This window comes from Protopterus annectens, chromosome 11.part0 (genome assembly GCF_019279795.1).
Source record: "Protopterus annectens isolate FY-2018-M chromosome 11.part0, PAN1.0, whole genome shotgun sequence".
Taxonomy (NCBI): Eukaryota; Metazoa; Chordata; order Ceratodontiformes; family Protopteridae; genus Protopterus; species Protopterus annectens.
In genome coordinates this window covers 98,953,672-98,973,271 of record NC_056745.1, presented here as the reverse complement: position 1 = coordinate 98,973,271, position 19,600 = coordinate 98,953,672, and the positions used below count along the sequence as shown (strand labels likewise).

The window sequence follows — 19,600 nt, the reverse complement described above, 5'->3', positions numbered from 1 at the left end:
TATAACGCATTTCTTGGCATTGATCTCCCAGGATGACCAGCTTTCCAAAGGGTACTATAACGCATTTCTTGGCATTGTCTTTTAAGATGTCACTTTGGTACCAGTCATTTGTCTGTTTTAGACCCCCTTGTAAGGTGTTTCCATCTTGGGGGATTCTATGACTCCTGCCAGTTTGTAAGGCCTTTGACATTGACCTTGACATCTGAGAAGTAGATGCCAAAGAGGAGTCGCCCAACATGAAGCCCTGAGGGACTCCAGTGGTGAACAGCATCTTTATGGAGGTGGCCTTACCAATCCTAACTTCCTGATCCTATCAGTGGGCCAAATGGCTTTCCAGTGCATTATCTATGGCTAATTATATAAGTTTGTTAACAATGCCCAAGTGGATATTATATCAAATGCCTTAACCTGGTCAAGGTAGGCAGCATTCACTGTTTAACCCTCATCCATTGCCTTGTTGACCTTCTCAAAGAAATCCACTAGATTCATTAGGTATTACCTTCCTTTGGGAAAGCCAGACTGGGATGGATCAAGTGTCTGAAGGTCTCCTATGTCTTTGCTGATCATTTCCATGATAATTCTTTTCATGGCTTTGCATGTAAGACTAGTTAGACTAATGGGCCTGTACTGGGATCTGTTGATGGTCCACCCTTATGAAGATGGGTGACCATTGCTATTCTTAATTCTTGTAGCACAAAGCCTGTTTTAAGACTGTAGTTAAATAGTGACTCCAGTGTCCCTCATAGGTCATATTTTAGAATATTCTCCTCTCAGCTGTCCAGATATTCACAGAATGCCCAGATTCTTTCATCATATTTTTGGTCTGTTCTTCATAAAATTTGTGGGTCTCTAGCAAATCATTGAGAATTAAGGTCACTAAGCAATGATACACATTTGAGTTTCAGGTTTAATATTCTTAAAAGAAAATGCATGCTAACAAAAATCCTGTTATTCTAACAAAGTTTCTAAATTTACAATATCTATACTTAATATCTGTCCCTATTTTTTGGTCTTTGTCCCTCCATTATTTTAGGCTTTGTCCAGATTTGTTGCTCTAAAAGGTTAACAGATGTTCAGGAGGCATCCTGGGATATTATCAGAGACCCCTGAGGCTGTGTTTTTGACCTTAGTGAGTGCAGCCCTGACATGCTCTCTGTTTATAGTTGGACGGGTTATGTTTGAAACTATTTCTTGGGGGGGTGGCTAGGGGTGAGTGCAAGGTAATGTTGGAACAGAATTTGTCAGCCAACAGATTCGCTATATCACCAGTCTCAGTCAATGTGGCACCATTACCCACCAGTTCAGCACAATGCTGTGTGCTGCCTTTGATGTTTCTGACATAATTGAAGAAGGCCTTATGGTTGTCTTTTGCCTAGGAGCTATTTTGACCTCAAAATTTACTTTTTTGGGGATTGATTAGCCCTCTTAGTTGCCTGTGAGAGAGTTCTTATCTTTATAGAGTTACACTTCCTGATTTTTGCCATGATTGTTTTCCTTTTTCTTATTTTACCTGCTTAATTTGTGATGCCACCAGGATGGTTTGTTTTTGGAGTTTGTTTTGGGCTTACTTCTGGTTGGTGCAGCAGCCTCTATGCAGCCATTAACATGGTCATACACATTTTCTGCAAACAATTCTGCGTAGGCTGCTGTGTTCTCTGGGCTTGGAGGGGCATTACATTTTGGCATACTATTTTTACACCTATTTTGCCTTGGAATAGCTCTAAATGTTACTGGGTTTGCTGGGGTTACTGGGTTAATTTTGATTTTGACTGAGACAGCTTTATAATTGGACACTAACAGGTCAGATGTGACATGGGGTGTGTGGTATGGTGCAGCATTCTCCCATATTTGTGAGTATGAGGTACAGTCTATTGGAATCTCTACTGCGTGTATGCACTAACTAGCCAAGAGTGTTTGCATTAACGAAGTCCAGAAATCTCTGCCTGCAGATGTGAGGCCTTGTGGGATTCCCAGTCTGTAGAGCGGTAAGTAAAGTCCCCTTTGAGTAGGGTGTTAGCTTGGATGGTAGGTGTCTTCAGTTTATTTAAATATGCATTGTGAGTTTCTTGGGACATGGAGAGTGACCTGTAGCTGGCTAGGATATTGTACAGGACTGTAGTCATAGAGAGTCCATTATTGTATAGCCCAATTGTATCATCCTGTTAGACCACCTTAGAGATATGCTTGTTACTGACATATATCAAGACACCTCCACTTTTAGCCCTTGTCTGTGCAGCTTCTGGTCTAAATGTTTGGAAGGCACTGAAACCTTTCACTGCCAGGGTACCCTCTGCAGCTTTAAACCATGTCTTGGTAATTGCATGAATGTCCATATTCTCTAGGGTGAGAAAGGTTTGGAAGGAGTGCATGTTTTGGAGGACTCCAGGCATTGAGCACTAACACCCAGGAGTTCAGTTGAGTTGATTTTGCTATTTTGATAGGTTTTTCAATTTGGCATTGCCTAAAAAAAGGCTCAATGGAGGATGATAAAGTTTCAACCAGTATTTGAAAGCCTAGAGTGAGCAGGTGCAAACCATCTCTGGCAAAGCAATGAAATCTTTTAACCATGTCCATCCATGCTTACAAATATTGGAGCTGCTTAAAATAACACCAGAAACTATCAGCCAATTAGTAAAATCAATCATCTTTTGTTCGTATTGCAGCTCAATGCTAGGATCATAGCAGCCTGAGACACATAGTCACAGAGATCCATAATGTCTTTCTTCATATAGTCTAGTGAGCTACATCTCAAGTCATTTACACCTACATGGACTGTGATGGAATCATAATGGTACCTGTGGTGTAATGCCTTGAGTGCATATGGACTGTGATGGAATCATAATGGTACCTGTGGTGTAATGTCTTGAGTGCATATAGACTGTGATGGAATCATAATGGTACCTGTGGTGTAATGACTTGAGTGCATATGGACTGTGATGGAATCATAATGGCACCTATGGTGTAATGACTTGAGTGCGTATGGACTGTGATGGAATCATAATGGTACCTGTGGTGTAATGACTTGAGTGTATATGGACTGTGATGGAATCATAATGGTACCTGTGGTGTAATGCCTTGAGTGCATATGGACTGTGATGGAATCATAATGGTACCTGTGGTGTAATGACTTGAGTGTATATGGACTGTGATGGAATCATAATGATACCTGTGGTGTAATGACTTGAGTGCATATGGACTGTGATGGAATCATAATGGTACCTGTGGTGTAATGCCTTGAGTGCATATGGACTATGATGGAATCATAATGGTACCTGTGGTGTAATGCCTTGAGTGCACATGGAATGTGATGGAATCATAATGGTACCTGTGGTGTAATGCCTTGAGTGCATATGGACTGTGATGGAATCATACTGGTACCTGTGGTGTAATGACTTGAGTGCATACATGATTTGTCAGATCCAGGCTCCAGTTAAACCATTATCTTCTCCTTGTTCAGACTTGTTAGAGGGGCACTGGTATGTCTTATAATGGACTCTCTATGACTACAGTCCTGGGAAGTGTGTCTGCTTGCCTTATGGGCTTTGTATCTGGGGCTCCACTGAGTGTGACTGTATGTGTAGTGTTAGGTGTTACTTTTGTTGAGTGCTTTTAGATTTATTGGGGATAATGTTTGTTGATGGGCAGTCTAAAAGGTCTTTGCTGTTTGGAAGATTGCATTTAAGTGCCTCAGCATACGTTGGCCTATGTGTGTTTTATGTGCTATGTATAGTAGGTATTGTGTGCATGGTTATGACAACCTGATATGTGCTTCTATGAGACAGTTTAGCCTGCAGTGACACTGTGTATGTACACCTCTTGCATACTGTATCTGTTACTTTACGGATAAAATGGTTGTCAGTAAATATGAGACAATTGCTACACTGAAAATACCTATATCTACAAAGCTGGATGCAGAGAAGTTAACAAATTACAATACCATGTTGTCCAGTTCTTTAACTGGTGAGCTAAAAGGGTGTGGAGAACTGGGGTTACAGAAGGCTATTAATGGTACTTTATTTGGACAGACTGGGCTATACAATAAATTCTACTAAATTCAATAGTATTATCAGTCAGTGCACAGACTAGCTGCGCTAAGCTTGTCAGCTAATAAAGTATTTGCTCTATACTTACTGCTTATAGAGGAAATTTGCTTTCTAGTTGCTGCATCTGTACAGGTGACTGCAAACCCACGGCATGGTGAACAGCTCTGCCCAAACCTGCTGACTTTATACCAGCACTGAAAATACTGAGATTTGACTACTGAGCCATCTGGCCAATAAAGCGACTACACTTAGAGCCATTTTGAATGTTTCCAACTCAGATAGACCAGGCAAACACTTACTGCCACTGTTGAATAATTCCAGTCCTCTTAATGTAAAATCATAGTAAAATGGGACCGGACGGTGTCCCAGGCTGCATCCTACATGAGAAACGCACTGTTCAAACTCAGCCTCTCCACAGGCTACATACCCATAGAGTGGCACACAGCAACAGTTATTCCACTCCACAAAGGTGGAGCCACAACAGACCCCGGGAACTATCACCCTATAAGCCTGACTAGCTTGGTCTGCAAGGCTATGGAGCGCATCATCATGGAACTCATTAACAGAGACATTGGGAACCTTCAAACACTGGACCCTACCCAGTTTGGCTTTGTTAAGGGCAGATCATACCTCCTAAACCTGGTGGACTTCTTTGAGACAGTTACCAAGGTTATAGATGAGAAAAAGGTGGTACACACAGCCTACCTAGACCTTGCTAAGGCCTTCGACACCATTCTCCATTCTGGTATTATAGACAAGCTCACCAGCCTGAACATAAACCCCTACATCACAAGATGGGTTGCCAACTGGCTCACGGGCAAAACCCACATGGTGAGAGTTGTGGGAGCTAGGTCTGACTCTAAATCAGTCACAAGTGGTGTTCCCCAGGGCCCAATCCTATGACCCCCTCCTGTTCGGCATATAGTTCTCAGAGGTACAGGCAAGCAGAGGAGGACTATGGCTGACCAAGTTCGCAGACGACTGCAAACTAGGGGCTATAACTGACTCTCCAGCTGACACAGACATCCTCCAAAAGGGTCTCACTGAGACGGATACCTGGTGTCAAAATCATGGCCTCAAGCTAAATACCAAAAAGTGCATAGTCATCCCCTCTGGAAAAAACAAAGTAGCCATGAACTACCACATAGGTGGTAGTCCCCTAAATACAGAAGAAGTAATAAGGGATCTGGGGACCCAAGTAGATAGTAATCACACCTTTGATAATCACATTGCCAAAGTGGTTAGAAAATCCTTCTATGTGGCCCACCTAATCACAAAAGGGTTTGCATCCAGATCAAAAGAGGTAATTGTGCCTCTCTACTCATCATTCATCAGACCCATCATAGAGTACAACGCCCCATTTGAGATGTACCTTACAAGACACCTGCAACAGCTGGAAAGACCACAGAAGTACCTCACCAAGAGGATCACTGGCCTCAAACAGATGCCCTATGCAGCTCGACTGAAGAAACTCCAGCTGTACTCGGTTGCATACCATCTACTCAGAGGTGATCTCTGCCTGACATACAAGGCCATGTCCAACCCATAATTGATGGACATGCTCCACCTAAAGAAAATCTTATCCCCTCGAGCCACACGCTGTAGGGATCTAAACCTCACAGCAACAATAAATAGGACGTGCTGGAAGGATAGATTCCTGTCCCAGAGACTTACCATGCTTTGGAACAAGATCCCAATCTACATTAAGCAGAGCTCCTCGATAACACTCTTCAAAAGAAACCTTGACGAGTGGATGGGAAACAGAAAGTTTACCCTGGGGATCACTTCAGTGGCTCTGCTGGACAGACGCACAGGGAACTAATCTAAGGGGGTGGAGAAAGCCAACACATTCTGGCTAGGCTTATAAATGCCTTCGGGCAAATAGCCAAGTACCTACCTATGAACCTATGAACCTAAGAGTTTCCTAAGTACAGTGCCACCACAATCAAACTTATACAAACGTAAACAGCTAGATAGATAGTCCCTTTAGTAAGGTGATTTCAAGGAAAACAGTCTAATAGTAGCAATGGAGTAAAAAAGCTATTTTTTCAAGTAAAATAACAATTAAATGTGCAAATAAATCAAGAAAACAGCAGCAATTTGTTTAAATAAATTAAAGAACAGCAGTTTATAAATCAAAAGTACTTTTCTTTGCCTGAATGACACTGGATGCAAGTAAAGCTCTTAGGAACCTAGACTAGGATACCAAGCTTTGCTGATCTCTGTGGAAAGACTCTTTGGTGTCTTGCCAAAAATCATAAGTGCTTCTCAGTCATGGTTAGTTTGTTGTCATCATTGGTTCCACTTGCATTTTCTTAAAAGAGTACAAGCTCAGTTTCATTTTTCTTATCTACTCTCTTCCAGTAGTGACGGTCCTTATTTTTTAGGTACATATATATTCATTTGCTATATTTTGTTTTCATATGTCACGAGCAAGATATGACAGCTTGTTTAGTCCTAGTGCATCAATGGCTCTTTCCACTGTAAGTCACAATTTCACCTAAAGACATGTGAACTTGAAGGATGTAATTCCAGGTAGGTGGTACAGGAGGCAAAGTCCCATGCTGTGGCATAGCCTACTGTCTAATTCATCCTGAGCCTCTTAAGTTAGTTTTTTTGGTGATTGGATTTTCACTGATAACATCAATATATACAGTACCAACCAGAGGCATAGGTGCTTTGCTCTTTTATTTCACTTTTTCAGTTTTAGAGATTTTAAGCAATAGTTCTAACTTATTCAGTGGTATGCATTAAAATAATTTTTCATAATATTGCAAAGAGAGACAGAAAAAAACAGTTCTTGTAGCAAGTCCATTAAAGTTTTGCTGCTGTCCTTTTTGGAGTGATCCAAGTAATTTCTTGACTTTATTTATTAATCTGTTTGTTTTTTTTTTTTTAGTTTGCTAACTGGCTAGGGGAACTAGCCTGAACACCCTTTTCTTCCATAATCCAGGCCACAAGACAGTATGCATAATGATACAATAATTCTGAAATATGTTGTTACAGAGATTTCATAAATAGTTACATTTAAAGAAAGTGACAGTTTTACATAAAATTTAAATAGCTAGCTAGCTAGCAGAGCTGACAGAAAGCCCTTGTATTTGATAGTGAACAGATTGACTTTTAGGAAACTTTGACAAAGGTTTATACACTTTACAAAACTAATAGTATATAATGAAAAGCGTTTTATATTCTGTTGCACTGCTTCATGCATTTGGTACAGAAGTGTCATGCAATAGGTTTTATTACAGCTTTATATATCATTTTTACATTCTTAAATGTGAGCTTGGTGTTAATGGTACAAGAATGAAAATTAAAGGCAACTAACCTTTGCTACATAGTAGGGTTGTTTAGACTTGGTTTCAATCAATCTACACAATGACAGGTTCATCACGTCATAAAATGCACGCATTTAATTACCTCATGTCTTTATCTATTCTGCTGTCTTTTAATTTACTTTTGATGATGCTTGCTTTTGCTGTTTACACTTGTATACTCTTGTAGTAAGTTAATAGCCAGGCCTACTTTTCAACAAATGTATCTTAAAATTTGTGGTAAACCATATGTTAGTTTATGACCATCTTAGCCCATGATGCCCCCTTCAGCTTTAGCCCTTGATCCTTCTTAGCATCAGATTAGTATTTTCTCTAGTGAATACTGTCTTCACATCATATGGCCAAAGTATATCAGCTTTGGTATTACTGTTAGACCTTCCAGTGGATAGACGGGTTTATTTTCTTTACGTATTAATTAATCTAATCCTCTTGCAATTTATGGAATTCTCCAATGTTTTCTCCGACAACACAAATTATTATCATTTTTTTCTGGCCAATAACCTTACTTGTCCAACTCTCCTAGCGTATGTTATTACTGAGGAAGCCATACCTTTGACTATACAGATTTCTACTGTCTTTTGGTAACATTATTATGTCTTTACTATTTAAAATCTTACCCAAATTAACAATAATTTTCCTACTAAAAAACAAGTACCTTGACTATGGCTGCAGAGATGTTTGAACTTGGGAAAATAAAATCTGCAGTACCTGCACTTCTTCACACACACTTGAGGTGAATTTCTTGACGTCCATGTCTCAAATATATAACAACATTGATACGATCAGACATCTATCTGATCATAACTCTATTTCACTCCAGTCTCAGTCGCAAACCTGTTTTAATATGCATTTGGTTCTAACTGTTCTTGTTCTGCATGCAGACTGCTCAGAGGGTAAGTAATGTGATCCCTTATCCTCATTGCTCTAAGAACTTGCCATAGTCTATTATGGTTCACACTGACAAAGACTTTAGAATAGCCAATATAACAAAAGTAAATATTTTTCTGGAACTCCTTTGGTTTTTCATTATCCAGTAGGTGTTGGCAATTTTATCGCTTGTGCTCCAGTCTCTTCTGAAAACAACTTGTACAACTGGCACTTCTTGGTCTATATATTGCTGGATTGTAGCTTGAGGGATCCTGGGTGTTACTGAGCTAGCTTGTGAAACAGTTGTAATGCATCTGCTACCCATTTTCTTATTGACACTATTTGCCAATATACACAGATCTGTCTATAATAAAGAATGCTTTAAATCTCATTTGGCTTGCCTCATGGAAACTTAAACATGCTGCTTTTACCGATTAATTTAGAATCAAATGGTTCTCAAGTCTCTGCAATCTGCTGAGAACACTTTACATATTGCTGCCCCATTACATTTAACAACATTATAACTGATTTGTCATTTGGAATGTCAGTAGTTTCCTAACACACTATTCCATCATTACAATTTACCTAGGTTTCCATGGTAGCATCAAAATTCTTTGGATGTCCAACATATTCTGCCATTTTTATGACCTGACAATGTTCTGACACATGTATCTTTCCTTATTGTTTAGGTCTTCTTGGCATAATCAGATGACTATATAGCAAGGAAAGCTACAGTTTACTGTATATTATACAACGACCCCCCATTAATATTCCAAAATGTGCATGCTGATTGGTCAGTGTGCACGGGGTCTATATTAGAAAGTCGAAGTTTCAGAACTTCGAATGTTCTAATATTGACTCCTATTCAGCAAAAGCTGAAAACATCGAACATACAGAACAGCAAATTTTTTCCTAGGGAAAAAATTCACTGTTCCCAAACACATACGCACAACACAAGCACACCAAACAAACAGCAGTCCACACACATACACCTAAAATCTTACACCTAACCCAACACTAAACTATACACACACCACTAACTATCCACTTACCTTAACCCAAACCCTAACCCTAAGGTCCGTCACTATCGCTCACTCACCTCACCCACGCCCTAACCCTAACTCACCTACCCCGCCCTAACCCTCACGTCCACACAATCACACACTTACCTGACCCGCGCCCTAACCCTAACTCACCTAACCCACCCTAACCCTCATGTCTACACAATCGCACACATACCTAACCCGCACCCTAACCCTAACTAACCTAACCCGCACTCAATAGCACACTTACCTGAACCCGACCCGTAACTTTCCACCACAGCGCTGAAAATACTGAAGCAACAGAAATGGACAACCGAATTCTTTCCCTAGGAAAAAAATTGGTTTTCTGTTGCTTCAATATTTTCAGCTTTTGCTGAATAGGGGTCGATATTAGAACATTCGAAGTTTTGAAACTTTGATGTTCTAATATAGACCCACGTGCATGTTGTCAATCAGACTTATACTAATGGAAAAAGGTCCAGTCACCCGGACTTTTTCCATTAGTACAAGTCTTTTTTTTTTTACAGCAATGGAGAGCGCAAGATCTCCGTTGCTATTTAGAAACTGTCTCGCTATGTTAAAGGAGTTCAACATAGTGAGACAGCTTTAAAAAAAGTAACGGAGATCTTCCCTTCTCCGTTGCTTTTTTTAAAACTGTCTCGCTATGTTAAACTCCTTTAACATAGCGAGACACTTTGTAAAAAGCAATGGATATCTTGCTTTCTCCATTGCTTCCACACACAACTCTGATGTACTGCGTAAGTATAAGCATGCACAGTACATCAGAACTGCCACAGAATACCAGACAGCTGCGGAAGGGCAAATTGGAGGCATTATACAATGCCATTATTTAAGAAAAGTAAGTATTTTTTCTTAAATAATGTCATTGTATAATAGCAATAACCCACTTCTGAGTATGGGTAATGCTGGATTTACCCACGGTTGTCTTTGTTTGGCCACACGGGCTTCGCCCTCATTATCAAACCACACCAACCATGGGTAAATCCAGCATTACCCACACCCAGGCATGGGTTGTTGCTTAAGTATTTATAAAGTCTCAGAATTTCACTACAGAGAGATCACTGGGTTCCTTTGTATTGCAGATGTTGTGTTTTTACTTTTGGTGTCTGTGGCCTGTCACCTAAGGGTGCAAGGAGGACTGCCCCTTGCAAAAAAAGATTTTTTTGAGTATTGTGTGATATTTGGAATGTACTTTTTTTTTAGGTGTGCAATGCATTAAAGATTATACAATCCTACTTTGTTTTCAAATATTTACCCATGTTTTTTTCTAATTAGGCATCCACAAATCACTTGGAATACTTTTTCACAAATTTGTTTTCACTATTATATGAAAATTGCTTAATGTCATATTTACACAATTTGCATGTGCACAGATGTTTGTGCTGGTTATTTGCTTCAGCATTTGAACATTATCTTGCCTGTTTAATGCAGACACTTACAATATACTATCATTAACTGACTGCTTATATTCCTATATGGACATTGTTAAATACTACTTTGCACTGCTCCGTTGTCTGCCTGTTAATGTATTTTTAGCATATATAAAAGCTGTATAATTATTACACTCGCATTTACATTCTCTGCAATCTGGATTTGGGATTTGGCAGTTCAGATATTTTTGCCATCAAGAGTTGTTGAAGTTAAAATTTGGTGGTACTGGTAATACCACAGGTCACTGCATTTGGCTTTTTTTAGCTAACAGCTATGCTTGTTTTGGAGATACATTCTTACTGCCCCGTATAATACAACATTTAGTGTTACTTGTATTCAGCTGTGCTGTGGATTTTTATTTTAGGTAGCAGATGATTTCTACCTTATCTGTGCGTGCACACGTGTGCTCTTGTTGCCCCAGGGCAGTCAATCCATTCATTCTCCTTTCTCCTGGACCCTAGCTACAATCACTTGATGAGGCACTGGGAGGGGTGTGCAATGGACTGTCCATGGAGAATTCCCCTTTACTTCTGCATGAGGTATTTCTGCAGCCTCTCTGCCAGTCCCTCTGAGCATAAATAGCAGTCTCTCCTGACTTCTTCAGGGAGATGACACTATCTGGTGTTACCTCAGTTGTACATCAGCCCCTCTCAGCCCAGAGAAGAGATGAGCAGGCGATTCCCCTTCACTTCTCTAGATCCCTGCCTAGATCCTGTAGTGTTAATGCCACTAATCAAACCATGGTCACCTGGGGTCACAGTAAAGGCTCCATTGTTTTGTACCACAGAGACAAGATCAGATGTTTTGTATTCTTTTAACAGTAAGCACACCAAATTCTGAACCTTTGGATGGTCACAGTTAGACACTATTATCTAAACCTGACATTGTTCATGTTTGCAGGTATGAGGGAATTGTAGTATGTGTGATACATTAAATTTGTGTTCTAGTGGCTGCATTTTTCTGCAGAGTAGCTTTTTCTTTGTTGGATACCTCATTCAATTAGTGAGATATAGTAATTAAAAAGCTCTGAATTTGTTTGTATTATTATATGAGCATATTTATTACTGAGATCATTCTACATGCCCATTGAGACTCGCCTGCTTTGCACGACTCTGTGTTATCATCTGTGGTGGGAGAAGGTTTGTGCCAGTTTCTCTTTTGAAGTAATGGATGAAGATGGAATTTCACTTTATTATCCCATCACATTTACGATAATTGGTGGTATCATTTGTGGTGTGGAGAGGTTTTGCACCAGTTTCTCTTTTACATGGATAGGTGAACATGTACATTTAATTTATCATCCCCATGAACCTTATAAGTATGTAAGTTTAGGGTAATCATCAGTGTATGATTATGTAGACTCTTGTGACATACTTAAGATATTTTCCCAGTAATGTACTATTTACATTTGATCACCGAGACTGTCAAATATTTACTTCCAAATGAATTTCAGGCTCCTTATTATGCTAGCATCATAGAGGTTGTAAATGTAGACTACAGCCTCTAACATAATTAGACTTTGATTATTAAATCTATTTGATATTTAGAGTTCATTTTTATCTGATATCACATTACTCAAACTTAATTGGGTCTTTTTTATTAGTCCACATTTGTATTGTTCTTCTGGAGCTTCTGGTTCTTCTGGTACCAGTTTTATTACTTTGATATGCAAGCTCTACCATGCAAATAATAAGGGGATGGAAGGATCCAGTATCATAATGTAAGGCTTACATCTTTATTATCCACAGATGATAATGCCCTCTTAGCTTCAAGTAACTGTGATATCTGGAATGTTTGCTTGTTGTGTGTGAAGTAGCTGGATTTGAAAATTGGCACCTTCTGATCAGAGGTCATGATTCCCTTTGGGGGAAGACTAGACTACTGTCTGCATGTGAAGGAGGGCCAGCTACATCAAATAAAGGAGTTTAAAAATGTTAAGTTTCTGTTCATATGCCAAGGTAGAGGGGACACAGTGAAGACGGCCAGCAGACAGAGGAAGTAATGGCAGTACTGGTGTGGTCAAGGGAGAATTTAAGCCATAGGACAAAGAACTCAGTTTACCAGTGATTCAACATCCTGTTCACACCTATGGTATTGAGGTTTGGGCAGTTATTGAAAAGAAGACCATAGACAAAAGTGATGGAGAGGAGGTCCCTTGGTTCCTAACAGGGTAGTTGGCGCAGTGTCATAACAGAATAAACAGATGAGAAATCCTCATATTTCTTCTTTCAAATTTTCCTTATCAAATTAATACCCTTCCCCTCTGCTATCCTTTAACACCCCTTCTTATCCCATTGCATATTGATACACCAACATTTTCATATACTCTCAGCTATTATTTTTTTATTTTTTTCCTTTCTAAAACTCCCCTCTATGTTGTACCTCTCAGCTGCCTACATCATTTGTAAATATTGAATATAGTTATATTTTCTTACTTAGAGCAATCAGTGTACAGTCTTGTCAAATTAGCATGCAAACCACAATTACTGTTACATGTCTTGTACAGACCGTGTTTGTTACAGTACCACACTGCACTTGCACATGTTTTATTTTCTAATCAATGCCAAAACTGATGGTATATCCTCAGTTCTTGTATATAATGTGCTACAGATGGAGCCAAAAATCAAGTTGTGGACACAAGGAGAAGTAAGTAAGTTAACTTAGACACTCAAGAAGTAAGTAAGTTAACTTAGACACTTGAGAAGTAAGTAAGTTAACTTAGACACTCGAGACGTAAGTTAACTTAGACACTCGAGAAATAAGTAAGTTAACAGACGCTCGAGAAGTAAGTAACTTAACTTAGACACTCGAGAAGTAAGTTAACTTAGACACTCGAGAAGTAAGTTAACTTAGACACTCGAGAAGTAAGTAAGTTAACTTAGACATTCGAGAAGTAAGTTAATTTAGACACTCGAAAAATAAGTAAGTTAACAGACACTCGAGAAGTAAGTAACTTAACTTAGACACTCGAGAAGTAAGTTAACTTAGACACTCGAGAAGTAAGTAAGTTAACTTAGACATTCGAGAAGTAAAGTTAACTTAGACACTTGAGAAACAAGTAAGTTAATTTAGACACTCGAGAAGTAAGTAAGTTAACTTAGACAGTCAAGAAGTAAGTAAGTTAACTTAGACACTCGAGAAGTAAGTAAGTTAACTTAGACACTCCTCACAGGACATGCATTACTGGAAAGATTAACACTTTCTTCTTTAACATTCAGACTTCTTCAGAACAAGAAACGATGGTGAAAAACAGTCAAAATAACTCCAAAAGCCCCCCCCCCCCCCAAATAAATCATTTACCAGTCAGTCTTCATATTTCCTTTAACTTCAACAAGCATTTGATATTTAGCATGTCATTCAACCCTGGGCTGAGATGTGGCATTTAACCTAACCTGCCACATTATCTATCCTCTTAAACAAACTATTTATATCACCCCCTCTGATGCAATCCTTTACTTCATCTAATATAAATAAATAACTAATTCCCTTAAAGCTGTCACAGACTAAAGTGTGATTATAAAGAGTGTTATTCATATCTTTGCTTTTAATAGAATTCATATGTTCTTTTGTCCTACTAGAAAGTTTTCTAATAATTTTCCTGACATAAAACACATTGCAGGTTATACAGGTGCTTAAGTAAAGAATTGTTTCCGATTTACAATTATATCATTCCGTACATCCAATAATCCTTTCTTATGAATCAATGTTCAAATTATTTCCAATATTAATACATCTCCATGCTTTACAATAACCGTATCTGGACATTCCATTCTTTTCTGTTCTACTAGGAAGTTTCTTATTACAATTCTATTCTAAATTTTTCTTTACATATTCACCCTTTTTATATATAAACACTGGTTTCTTTGTCTTTTCGGCTTCTCCCGGTTAGGGGTCGCCACAGCAGAGCTCCGGTATGCTAATGATTGGCAGCAGATTTTTATGGTGCCAAGTTGCCAGCTCGATGCCCAACCTTCAGCGAAGGCACGCCCATTCACGCATGTCTTTTGGAAGCCACTTGACTGTAGGGAGGACATGCAGACTCCACACAGAAGGCATTCTATTCGAGAATCGAACAGGAGAACATCTTGCTGTGAGGCAACAACGCTAACGCTGTACCACCGCAGCTTATGCAAACACTGGTTTCTTTCCTAAAACTTTTAATTAGGTCTGAATTACCTTCAAAAATTTTCTAATTGCATCTTTAGTTTGATTTACATCCATACTGTACCTAATAGGATATGCTAACCTAAATTTACCATCATTGTTAACCATGAAAGGGCCACGCAATGTACATTAACTTGTATAGCCAGTGCAGAGAAACTATAAATAACCTACAGTGACAAACATATAGCATGTCTGTATAGTCTGTAAATTCAAGAAGATGTCAGTCATGCCTGACTTAGGGAGCAGAAGGCTAGCAGTGTCAGTCATGTCTGATCTAGGTAACAGAGGACTACCTCTGTCAGTTACACCTGATAAAGATAGCAGAGGGCCACCATTGTCACTCGTATCTGATGTAGGTAGCAGAAGGCTACCAGTGTCAGTCACACCTGATGTAGGTAGCAAAAGGCTACGGGTGTCAGTCACACCTGATCTAGGTAGCAGAGGGCTACTGGGTTCAGTCACACCTGATGTAGGAAGCAGAGGGCTACTAATGTCAGTTACACCTGATCTAGGTAGCAGAGGGCTACAGGTGTCAGTCACACTTGATCTAGGTAGCAGAGGGCTACTAGTGTCAGTCACACCTGATGTAGGTAGCAGAGGGCTACTGGTGTCAGTCATACCTGATGTAGGTAGCAGAGGGCTATGGGTGTCAGTCACACCTGATGCAGGTAGCAGAAGGCTACTGGTGTCAGTCACACCTGATGTAGGTAGCAGATGGCTACGGGTGTCAGTCATACCTGATGTAGGTAGCAGAGGGCTACCAGTGTCAGTCACACCTGATGTAGGTAGCAGAGGGCTACTGGGGTCAGTCACACCTGATCTCGATAGCAGAGGGTTACTGGTGTCAGTCACACCTGATCTAGGTAGCAGAGGGCTACAGGTGTCAGTCACACTTGATCTAGGTAGCAGAGGGCTACTGGGGTCAGTCATACCTGATGTAGGTAGCAGAGGGCTACTGGTGTCAGTCATACCTGATGTAGGTAGCAGAGGGCTATGGGTGTCAGTCACACCTGATGCAGGTAGCAGAAGGCTACTGGTGTCAGTCACACCTGATGTAGGTAGCAGATGGCTACGGGTGTCAGTCATACCTGATGTAGGTAGCAGAGGGCTACCAGTGTCAGTCACACCTGATGTAGGTAGCAGAGGGCTACTGGGGTCAGTCACACCTGATCTCGATAGCAGAGGGTTACTGGTGTCAGTCACACCTGATGTAGGTAGCAGAGGGCTACTGGGGTCAGTCATACCTGATGTAGGTATCAGGGGGCTACAAGCAGACATGGTTTACTTGGATGTCAGCAAGACATTTGAGTTGGAGCCACACAGGAATAATACAGAAAACTGGGGAGTTGCATGGCTAACTAGAAGGGCACAAAGGGTTTTGGTGAGAGGGACAGTGCCAAGAATTAGGAAAACCCTGATATAGACAGTGGTTAGTATCAGTGGGGCATCATTCTGAATGGATAAAGAAACATCTTTACTAACAGGCACCTCAGCTTCCCTTGTAAGAAGATAGGGATTGTATGCAGTGTAAAAAAAAGCAGTTCTTTACACTGAGTCATTTTATGGCTACACTAAATGTCAGAAAGATTCTGTATAACAACACTTGTCTGCTTTACTCTACATATTTCTTTTTTTTTCTCATATTCCCTATCTGCTTCAGTTTATTTCCTGGCCTTCCCCTCTGCTCAGTCCTGAGATATCTGTTGTTTTTTACTGGTTCTCTTGGATATGACCCTTTGCTGAGTGTGTCTCCTGACTTCTCAGAGGCAGTGCTTAGTGACTGAGCGTTCAAAGTTAAGGCCATAGAATGAGTTCTACATGAGGAAAGAGTGATCTATGGCCATGAGGCAACATATTGCAGAAGCCAGTTAACTGCCTTTCAGAGAAGGATATGTGGAGAGGCATCCAACCACTCGCTGACCCTAAGACAGAGGCTGCATGTGTAGGTCCTGTAGTCTCCATCAGAGGTCATTGTGTAGGTCCTGTAGCGTCCATCGGAGGTCATGTAAACAGTGTGAAAATCCCATAACCGCCCTTCTTCCTTTTCTTGGAATAGGATGGATGGAATACCATGCCATTCAACCCAGTCTAGCTGACCCTTACAGCGGCTTTGACACTCTTCTCCAAGCTTTGGGTTCTGGTGTAACAGAATGTGTCTGTGTACTAGCTGTCCTTAAACTATTTATGTTTATTTCTTTGTGGGTTTTATGCATTCATATCTGCATATTTGTATACTAGAGTGTTCATCTAACCTTAAATAAACACAGTTTCCAATAAGTTTGCTACTGTATGCTTTATTTGAAATGCATAAATGTACCTATACTAAAACTAGATATATTATTGCTATCTGAGATATCTGATATCTGCCTTCAAAAGATCGATCAACTCAGTGGAATTTTAAGAGTAAGGTAACCTGGCACTTTTGTCCTAAGTCTCTACTGTGCTCTTAGTATATAGTACTTTGTAATTCATTCACCTTTGCTTTGTATGTGATTCCTAATACTCTGGGTGGTACAATGTCTGTGGTGTTATATGCAGATTTATTTTGCGTGGTGGCATGAACTAATGAGGGCAGGTTGAGGATGGAGTTTGGAATTGTACAATTATTCATAGACACTAGTGTGTGTGTGTGTGTGTGTGTGTGTGTGTGTGTGTGTGTGTGTATGTGTGTGTGTGTGTGTGTGTGTGTGTGTGTGTGTGTGTGTGTATGTGTGTGTGTGTGTGTGTGTGTGTGTGTGTGTGTGTGTGTGTGTGTGTGTGTGTGTGTCTATGAACACTTTTCACTGACAATCCTTCATGTATTTGGTGAGCACTGGTGGGATTCTAATTACCATTTACCTGATGCTGCACACAGTCTGGGTGGTAGCTGGATTCATACTGTCATCCTCAACATGACAGATGCCATATAGGGAATAATTTATTTTGCAGGCACTGTCCTGTCATTTCAGTGCCAACAATCAATGCATTTCCGTACTAATGGAACAAACGTTATTGGTTGCTGTCTTTTTTTTTTTTTAGCTTGATCTCATGTCAGTAAAACGTGCCCTCCTCAAAAAACATACTTTGCATTTACTCTGCTGGCCAGCTGCTAAGGCAAACCTGATACATTGCTCTGGTCAGTCCATGAGGTGGTCCTGTGCACGTACATGTCACGTTTCGAATGTTTTACTTTTCTGAAGCTCTTCTTTGCAGCACTGAAATGGTAGTTGCTCATTGCATTGTGTCACTGTTACTCCACAGTAATGCCGATATTGAATCCTGCCTTTAACAAGGTTACCCTCTTCCACACCCTGATCTAGACCTATGGTGTCACAAAGTGCCAGGGACTATACAGCATCAGTGAAGCTTCTTTACAAATCGTTACTGAGCCTTTTATTTATTAGTGTGGTATTTTCCATGGTGTAGGCAGATTTCTCAGGCTCCATGAAATGAAATTCCAGTTAAGAAATTACTATTTATACACAAACAAAGAAAATAAATCTCTCACTCTCTTCCAAAGTGTAATATCTGCACTGCACACCTAAACTCTACCAATGGCATATAGCATCAGTATGACAGTGTAGGTATAACAATGAAAAAAGTGCAACTGTCCTTTTTTACTCCCTACTTATACCAGTTTCTATAGTGTTGGCACTACACTGTGACTGTAGGGGTAATGGTGTAATGAGGGTAGGGGTAATGGCGTAATGAGGGCAGGGGTAGTGGTGTAAAAGGAAATCAGGCTCTTCTTCATTCACAAGTTCCCAATTACAACAAAGTAAATTACAAGTCATGTGTATACTGTTTTCCCTGAGTTCTGTAAATATAAAATATCACTTAATTAGGGTGTCAGCCTAAAAGAATATGTGTCATGTGATTACAATTATTCTAGTCCAGGTCTTTTTGTCGATGCAAAGCCACCTCATGCTTTTCTCCTTCAATATGGACATTTCTGTCTATGTTTCACAAAAGTATGAATCACATGGAGTCACACTAAAATGAAACTAATGGCACCAGGTGCTGCCTTATTGCTGAGCACTCAACAAGTAATCTTTGGAACCATGCAGGAAGTAATGAACTGGACCATGTCCACTGGGAGATGTGGCTGTTGCTCATAAACCATGTAAAAAGGACAGAAAGTTTAATTTTCCATATTTTGACAATGCAAATGCCAGTGACTTTCATCTACAGTATCATACTTAAACAGTCAGATTCAATAAGGCCTACATAGTAGTGCACCGTTTTGGATTTGTAAGTGGCTCTACATGGTGTGTGCAACTGTGCAAAGAAAGCAAACACTGTGGCATGAAAATTATAGCATAAGCAGCTGAATTGTATGCTAATCTACCAATCCAAGATGGAGGAGCTATTCAACAAGCTATAAAGCAACTGTGTAGACTCAGTGCTGTTTTTTCCTGTGAATTCCAAAATCAACTGTAATACAACCATGGAAAAGAGTCTAAACAGAAACAATGTTAGGGGCTGCTGTTGCTTTAATTCATGTGTATGTGCAACAGGCTGAAGTCTATGCTGCTGATGCTGCTAACAGACCAAGGACAAAAAGGAGAAGAGTTTTCAGACCCCGGGTAACTTATCACAATCTACATGATGTGGAAATTGTAGAATGCTACAGGGTGGAGATAGGCACACTACAGAAACTCTGCATTCTCTGTCATCCTCAACTTAGAGCCAGGGCAAACCAAGGGGAATCCATCCC

At 40.0% G+C, this 19,600-nt stretch overlaps 1 protein-coding gene across 1 annotated transcript in view; it reads right to left on the bottom strand.

Annotated features, from left to right (window-relative positions):
• The window catches only part of LOC122814910 (uncharacterized protein PB18E9.04c-like), a 48,052-nt gene extending 31,906 nt beyond the window's left edge, over positions 1-16,146 (bottom strand). Inside the window, exon 1 of the mRNA XM_044087175.1 lies at positions 15,198-16,146. Within this exon, the coding sequence (XP_043943110.1) occupies positions 15,198-16,146 (949 nt within the window). The remainder of the gene's footprint in view (positions 1-15,197) is intronic.
• Between the last annotated feature and the right edge of the window lie 3,454 nt (positions 16,147-19,600).